Source organism: Lucilia sericata, unplaced genomic scaffold (genome assembly GCF_015586225.1).
Source record: "Lucilia sericata isolate MDLA Ls3-8-SP2 unplaced genomic scaffold, ASM1558622v1 Contig000530F_arrow, whole genome shotgun sequence".
Lineage (NCBI taxonomy): Eukaryota > Metazoa > Arthropoda > Insecta > Diptera > Calliphoridae > Lucilia > Lucilia sericata.
Window position 1 is genome coordinate 96384 of NW_023994542.1, and position 9320 is coordinate 105703.

Sequence of the window (9320 nt, forward strand, 5' to 3'; positions counted from 1 at the left end):
TGAGCAATATCAGTGCGCGATTTCTATTGACTAGACCATAGAATGGTCCCATAGACTAAATCATATTATAAACTTGTCAATAGAATAGTTCAACGAATAGTCAATCAAGTAGTTCATAGAATGGTCAGTCAGGCAATAAACTAGTCCATATGGTAATCATTAGACTGGTCAATAGACCATAGTATAGTTCATAGACAAATCAATAGCCAAATCCACTAAACTCGTCAACTGACCGATCAATGGATTAGTCAGTCCATAGAGTAATAAACTTGTCAACAAACTACTGTAAGGACAAGTACATAGTCAAGTCAAGTTAGTCAATGGATACAAAAATCGAAAAGTAATTTAGTACTTTAAATCCCAAAAAGTACTCTTATCGTCAAAAGTTAATAGTTTTTATACCCTACACCACTATAGTGGGGTGAGTATTATATGTTTATTCTGATGTTTGTAACACCCAAAAATATTGGTCCTACACCCACCTTAACGTATACCAATCGTTTCAGAATGACTCTGAGTCGAGCTATATCAGTCTGTCCGTCCGTCTGCCTGTCCGTCGGTGTGTCCATGTAAACCTTGTGCGCAGGCTACAGATCGCAATTTTTAAGATAATTGATGAAAATTGGCACATACTCTTCATTTGACCCAAGGACTATTGAAAATGATAAAAATCGGTCTATTATTTCGCATAGCCCCCATACAACCGTACCCCACGAATAGGGCTTTTGAGCTCATAAATATGTTAAATGTTCTTGTACCACTCCAAAAATAAAAGTCTTAATAATACTGCTGATTTTCGAAATGATCGGACCACATATGACCCTATCCCCCTTCAGAAAAAGACTTGATGGTCAAAATTCACTTATAAACACTAATATCACGATGATATTCTGCATAAATAACTTTAATGTAGACATAAATCCCTCTACCAAAATTTATAAGGATAGGACCATATTAACCCCCCGCCCCCATATATCCCCTCTTTTTAAAAATACCTTTTTTTTGTCAACAAATTGTTAAAATATCTCTGAATTAATCACTTGTGTAGGGTATCATACTTGTTTTAGTTTAGTAGTTTAAACTACTACACATAAACAGCAAAGAGGATTCGATTAAATTGCATTTTAGATTAACTAATCTGATTCTAGTTGTACCTTTAACCTCAAACCCTATAGTTATAGAATTGTTTAAAACAAATCGTTTAAAAAATGGAAAAATTAAAAACATTCAATTATTTTAATAATTTACACTTATTTTATTATAACACACTGAACTTAATAAACAATAACTTAAAGTACTAACACAAACATATACATTTTGAGAATACGAACAATTCACAATAAACTATTTGCTGACTGAGAGTTTTCCAAGAAAAATCGCGTTAAATCTCCCTCAATCACATTTAAATCTGGTGTAACCAATTGCGGCGAATACAAACGCATATTTTGCAATCTCTGTGATGGAGACATTGAGCCCTCATTTATAATCTGCTGAGGTGAAAATCCATTAACACCACCAATACCCATTTTATTGCAAGATTCTACCACAATATCATCGATAGTTTTTGTAAGTAAAGCTTGTTGTTCATTTAGAGAAGTCGCCTTTTCATTAATGGCAGCAATTTCATTACTAGCAGGTGAATTATGTGATTGATTGAGGTGATTATCGGTTTGATTTGCAACAGAAGTTTCTAGAAATGCTTTAATAAAATTTTCCGACATATGATCAATGGTATTTTCCTCATTAGGTGGTGGTGGTGAAGATTCTTCTGCTGAAAATGGTTGACACTTGTGAGTGCGTTGTGAGACTTTGTAACGAAAACTTTTTTGACAGATTTCACATTTATAGGGCATAACACCGGTATGAATGCGGGTATGTACTAAAAAAGAGACACGTTGGCGAAAACTTTTGCCTGTTATAAAAGAAAGGGGAAGTTTGAATACAAATTTTAGTTTAAATATGAATTTCCTATACTTACCACAAACTTCACATTTAAATGGCTTTTCTCCACTATGTATCCTTTCATGATTGTGTAAAGTTGAAAGTTCCTTAAAAGCTCGACCACAGGTGGAGCATACATGAGGCTTCTCATCACTGTGATAAAGTAAATGCTTGTGATAGGATTGTTGAAATGTAAAAGTACGAGCACAAAGTTCACAAGTGTATGGCATTTCACCTGGAATATAAAAATTACCTTTCATTTAATAAAATTTTGGGATTAAGTCTACGAAATTATTATAGTATCGCTAAAGGGACTAATATGCTTTAGGTAACCCAAAAAGTAATGTCACTTTCTGAAGATTTTGGATCCATAAAGATCACTTTCACAAAAAACAAAATATGCTTTTAACATAAGTTGTATTTTGTTTCCAAATCAAGGGTTTGTGACACACCTATGAATTTCTGGTTCGATCATTTCGAGATTTGGTTCTATAAACATATAGGTTTGGGATTCCTGAAAGTTTGGCTATAATATCCGAAAAGTGACAGAGAAACTGTAAAAGTCATGTTATTGAAGCTAAAGAAATGTTAACTTCTGCAGAGGATCTTAGTCGATCATATTTTGGCCACACGATCTTTGACATTATCTGGTATATGGGTATTTGTAGAGACTATGTTGCATTAAACGAACCGTAATAATTTTTTCTAGAATAACTCTCAGATATTTTCCTCCTTTCCACTTAGTCATAATAGTGGGAATTTTGGAACCCTACAATATGCATATTTAATAGTCTAAATTACAAGGCCTATAAACAAGTTACTGATAAATATTTTATTTCATTCAATGCTAATTTTTATACTCGTGGTCCTAATATTAAAAATCCTATCACTCTTATTGATATCTGCAAAATAAAATAAAAGCCGCATTCCAAAGTTTTAATCTTTTATAAGATCGTTCGTCCTACTTTAAAAACTTTAGGATTCCGGCCCATAAGTTGAAACTAAATTTCATCTTAGGTCGGATGTGGGTAACGTAATACGAAGTAGACCGATGCTGTCATAATGGTTAGTTAGAAAAAAGATATGTATAAAGGAGGGAAAAGAGTTTTCACAATACAATAATCAATATGACGGCTTAATCACCTATAGGATAACCCTTTGAACTCGGTTAAGCAACTTTTGGAACTCGGGATCATACGTAGGAATTGTTTATCATCTTAGGCTGGATGTAAACTAGCCTCAGTAGAGCAATAGATTTGTTAGTTGGTTGATACATAGTAAGATTATGCTGGGTACCAGGACAACGTGATTTACAGGGGTCAGATCTACACCTTTAGATTATAGACATATTAGAGGTCGTCAAAACCTCCTATCTGTCACTACTATAAACTAATCTCCATAAAGTTCGAAGACTACCAACCGATCTTGGCACAGTGGATTGCAGATTTTCGAAGGCATTATGGCCAAGGTTAAACGTAAAAGAGTATTACTAGGATTGGACAGGAATAATATAAGGACTATAGTAGAAATAATGACCGTTCACTACGCAGTTGAAGCCTTCATAGGTAATTGGGTCAGTAAGAGATTTGTAGTTTGTCTGTCCTAGAACATAGAGCCCTAAAACTAAAATGTATACGACGTGGGTGTAATTAGTCGATCTTCTTGGTTTTATCAGAGGAGTAAACTGGCTATTCAGGTGACGGACCCTTCTCTGCCTATCTTCTCTTTCATCTATTTCACATCTTTCCCTCTTAATATTGTTTTTTTTTTTTAAGGGAATCACAATGGACCCATCGGATCTCCGAGTGGTTACAAACCTTTTAAACTTAATTAGGTCGAGTGTAGATTGTATGAATGAGAAGTATATTGATAACGGAAAATAAAGTATCTCAATGTCTCAACTGTTTCAATTAAATGCATTATTCTTCATGGTTTACTTTTAAAAATGTTTTAGGAAGCAGAGAGTCCTGAAAGATCTCGGAATTCAAAACATAGTCGTTGGAACTAGACAATAATATTAAAGAATATTAATTTCTCATACTAAAATAAATGAGCTAGAGATCAGTTTTTATAAAAATAGGTATAAATAACGACATATTAAGGAAACGATTTATCGTATTATAAATGATCATAGAAACCCGGAAATTAAAGTACACATTTCTAAAGCTTTAGGTTATTATATCTCGAAGAAGGAAGAAGAAGTTATAAGGTCTCCAATATGGCCAAATCCGGAATTTTTTAATCACAGCCCCAAGACCAGGAGAACCTATCAAAAGCCTATAGTTCCGCTACAAAGCAAGACAGATTTCGAACATTAAACCCCTCGAACATTGAACCATGATTATAGAAGTTTTCAGGCATCCTTTCCCTTACGACATCATTTTCATAGTAGACTTAGTTAAAATCTAATCTCGGTTTGGGTCCTCAGGAAGGGTTACCCAGAGTAAAAAGAACAAAATGCCACCCTGTGTTGTAAAGCGAAATACACTTTTCCTGCGAGTTGGCTTTAGCCTAACTTTAGTATTCAATATCTCGAAAAACTGATGTGATGGCCCTTAAGGAGGCTCCTATAAAGGATACAATTGAATTCCGCGTTAATTATTTACCTGTATGAAGACGTTTATGTTTCTTTAGGAAATATTTGGTGGTAAAAGCCTTCGAACAAACATCACATTCCCAAATCTTAGGATTCTCGGTAACATTTATCATAGCCGAGGTGATCTTTGCAGGCATATCCTTATCTGTATTAGTAGTTGAAGGCATTAAAGCAGTAGTAGCGTTATTATTGTTGTTGTTATTGTTGACATTATTAGAAATTGAATTTAAATTTTGTGACAATTCCGCAGAAGCCGAAGAATTGAAAACTAATAAAACATTTGGAGCTGGTAAAGATGAATTATCCAAGTTGTTGGAGGGAAATTCTAACGACTGATTTAAATTCACCACACTGACATTTGAGCTAACTGGTAATGAGTTTAGATTGGATATAAAGTTAACGGGTTGTATATTAAATAGAGTATTATTGTTGTTAGTGGTTTTAAAGTTGTTGTTGGGTGAAATGGTATTAACATTTTCATTTTGTAACTGTGGGTTTGCATTACAGTTATTCGCAGTTTTTAAGGTTTTATTTTCTTTATGACGTATACGATCACATATGGTTAATTTTGGAGAATTATTAACATAGGGTAAACCCATTAGATGAACCACTTTTAAATGTACTCTTAAAGAACCTTTCATTTTAAAAGTTTTAGCACATAAATGACATTTGAAATCATGTTCTGGACATGAATTTTGACAATTATTTAAAGGTGAACTGGAGGGTGTTAAAGTGTTGTTGTTTGGTTGCGAATGACATTCAAAATTTTGATGCACCAAACGTATGTGCATGTTTCTTAATTCTTCATTGCGAAAGGTAAATTCACAAATATCACATTGAGCTAAATTATCAAGTTCCTTTGATTCCTCTCCCTCCTCATCCCCCTCATTTCTTTTATTTGAAACTACTTGTTGATGTTGTTGTGTTATAAACGATTTGTTTACAATTTTCTTGTCTGCTTTGCTGACAACTTTTGGCTTTTTGATCATGTTTTTCTCTTCGCTGAGATTGTGGTGAGTTTCATCAAAACTCACCAGCTCATCTTTTAAATGAATTTGTTTTATTTTAGTCTCATTGCAATTGCTGCTATTGTTGTTTTCTTGATTTAAATTCATTTCATTTTCATTTTGGCTTTTTAATTTTTCAATATTTTTCATATTTTGACAGTTGTCAGTTGTTGTTGGCGATTTTATTGTCGTTGGTGGTGGTGGTGTGATGGTGGCGGTAGTAGTATTGTTGGCAGAATTCATTATATTCGTATGACTAAACAAGTGTATTGTCAATTTATCCAAACCCAAAAACAATTCATGACATATGGGACATGCCAACGGCCCATTAGCGGCCTTAATCAGACTACAACGCAGAGCGTCTATACTCGAAAAGCTTGTTTGGGCGCATAATGGACATAGCACTGACATTGAACACATTTTGTTTTCTGATTTTTGCGTTTGTTTTTGTAATTTAGACAATTTTATTTTATTAAAAACAATTAAATTTTAATACTATGTATTTTAAAAAATTTCTTTCAATTTATATTTATAAATTATATAATTTCAATATTTAATAAATCATTTAGGAAATTTATATTTAAAAACATATTTTTTTATTTCAATTTATTCTATTTCCATTTTTAATAATTTAAATTTCTTTATTTTTCCTTTAACACTTTTTTTAGTTTTCAATTTTAAAATGCTTATTAAACCAATATTTATATTAATTATATTAAAATTTTTTAAATATCACTGAAATTTATTTGAAAATTTTCTTTTAAAAGTTCACGTTGTTTTCCTTTGAATTTATCTTTAACAAATGAAACAGACGCAAAGTAAAATATTTTATACAAAATTTAAATTTTCTTTTTTATTTTCTAAAAATAATACATATTTGTATATACATATTTCGAATGAAAATTTGGTTTTTCCTACTCATTTCGCTCATTTTATTTACTCTAGCTTTTTTTTCATAGATCTCATTTATTTTGGTAAAATTTTCTATTACTTTTTTTGTTGTGTTCTTTAGGTCTCAACGATTTTTCTTTTATTTTCCTAATGTTTTTCATTGCGTATTTTGCAGTTTATAGTATTGAGTTTTTGTTTTGAAATTATTTTTGTAAACAAAATTTTCTTTACAATTCTCTATATTCTATTTAGTTTCTTTAAATTGTTTGGGTCAATTAATTTGGTTTTTTTTTTTATTCACCTCTCTTTTACATATTCTCAAAATTTATTATATTGTTTATTCTGTGAACATGTTTTTCCCAATTTTTGTGTTTTTTGTCTGAGTTAAAGTTTAATCATTCCTTTATGAGATCATAAAAATTTATTAATATTTGTCTTATATTTTATAAAAATTCTACACTTTTTCTTAATGTAATTTTCAATTTTATTTGAGATTTTACTTCTACGAGATAGTAAAACACTATTTAGATTTGTGTAGATATCGGAAAAATAAGTCCCAGATTTGAGATCGTGGACAAGTAGAATATTAGAGAAAATCCTCTGCGGGAATCTGTTGTTAAAAGGTTAGCTTGAAAATCTTGAAATTGAAATATACTACCGACTGGAAGTACGTGCAATCACGGAATGTAGAAAATGAGTTAAATATTAGTACAACATCAGCTGATAAGATTAAATCTTAGACCGTATTGGACAGTAAGAACCCCCGGGGGCATGTTACCTTGATAAATCTTTCCCCATCGTGGTGATATTGCAATCCCGGGAAAAAAAGCTGCTACTGCTAGTCTACCGGGACTATAGACTGGTGATGATCAAATGTATCCTTGGAATGATTTGCCATGGGGTCTAACCAGAGAACCACATAATCTGGTACCATTAGAACCGGTTGCATACAGGGCATAGTTTTGGACTTTGTATTGTTCTGGTGAGATATCCCTTTGGTGGACACGTGGTGGCTTTGGTTTAAACCCAAACTCACGGGAAGAGAATGTTGGTTAAAAGTCTGATGTACGGTAAAGTCTATAGTCGAGATAGACTCGGTGCTGTTGCCGATACAACAGATACTGCACAGAGGAGTAACTGTGTTACTAAGCATTGGAAATGTGTTGGTGTCAAGTGTGTATGATACGGGATGTATGTTTGAGGGCCTCACCCATCCGTATACCTAGAGTGAGTGTGTCGGATGAATGAGAAGTTCGCTGGGTTGAATTGTGATCGATATAAAGTATCTTATACAAGTGATACCATTCAATTTTTCTTCCTCGTCCGGATATGTTCAGGGTTTACTCTATTCGTATCAGATTAACCACAGTGTGTTCTCTGTAGGAACAAGTCATCAGCTTATTTGTTGGATTCGTATTTTGGTCTACAGATTACTCTCTGCATTATATGGGACCCAAGACCTCTGCACCCTTTATGGAATTAACCTGACGAATATTGGAATGGTGCGTAGGACCACTGAAATCCTATTGGCTAACCCCAACGAGAGTAGGACGAGAAGCCTTTTCAGAATGAATAAGTCCAAAGTAAGTATTATTGTTTGAATTCTTAGTGAATACACATGTTTAAGAGCACAATTATACAAAATTGGAGGAACGCCTATAGACGAATGTAGAGCTTGCAGGAAGGTCACTTAAACGCTGGAACACTTTCTTTATAATTGACAGGCTTTAATCGATTGAAAAATTGTGACGAACTACTACCAGAAAAATGAGTTTTTCAATATTGGATGATCGCTATATAAGGTTTCTTCTCCAACATGTTCAAAGAAGAAGAGCGCACAACAGGCCCGATAGCGGCCTTTTTCAGGTTTGATGTCTATGTCAGGTCTATGTAACTCCAACATTTTCCCATATGGAAACGAAAGTGCAGAGAGTGTTCTGCATCGATTAAAATAAATAGAAGTCGGATGGGCAAGGTCTGACTATAGACTAGACTATATAGACTAGACTATAGACTAAACTATAGACTAGACTATAGACTAGACTATAGACTAGACCATAGAGTAGACTATTGACTAGACTATAGTCTAGACTATAGACTAGACTATAGACTAGACTATAGACTAGACTATAGACTAGACTATAGACTAGACTATAGACTAGACTATAGACTAGACTATAGACTAGACTATAGACTAGACTATAGACTAGACTATAGACTAGAATATAGACTAGACTATAGACTAGACTATAGACTAGACTATAGACTAGACTATAGACTAGACTATAGACTAGACTATAGACTAGACTATAGACTAGACTATAGATTAGACTATAGACTAGACTATAGACTAGACTATAGACTAGACTATAGACTAGACTATAGACTAGACTATAGACTAGACTATAGACTAGTCTATAGATTAGACTATAGACTAGACTATAGACTAGACTATAGACTAGTCTATAGACTAGACTATAGACTAGACTATAGACTAGACTATAGACTAGACTATAAACTAGACTATAGACTAGACTATAATCTAGTCTGTAGACCTAGGCTAGGCCATAGACTATATTATAGACAAGACTATAAACTACTATGTGGACTATTTATCAACAATTTATAAGTTAGAAAAAGTACCGAAAATGTTCTGGGGATACCAGATATCAAAAAGTACTAAAGAACTGAATTTTCATGACTTATCGACAGGGTGAATTTATTGAACTTGGGTCAATTTTATATTTGTCCGATAGATAGTGTCGGAGTATAAAATTTAAAACGTCAGGGTTACATACATAGATCACCTATAGGGGAGAAATATTGGTCAAATTTAAAGCGCCGCCGTTCAGCTAGTTGATAATAAACAGAGCTATATAGGTGGT

At 33.1% G+C, this 9320-nt stretch overlaps 1 protein-coding gene across 1 annotated transcript; it reads right to left on the reverse strand.

Annotated features, from left to right (window-relative positions):
* Positions 1-1241: 1241 nt before the first annotated feature.
* On the reverse strand, positions 1242-6188 carry LOC119605898 (zinc finger protein 675). Its single transcript, XM_037959242.1, has 3 exons — positions 4548-6188; positions 1979-2176; positions 1242-1912 (listed from the first exon to the last, which is right to left on the reverse strand). Exons 1-3 carry the CDS (start codon positions 5962-5964, stop codon positions 1335-1337), a joined length of 2193 nt encoding a protein of 730 aa, XP_037815170.1. The 5' UTR covers positions 5965-6188; the 3' UTR covers positions 1242-1334.
* Positions 6189-9320: the final 3132 nt, after the last annotated feature.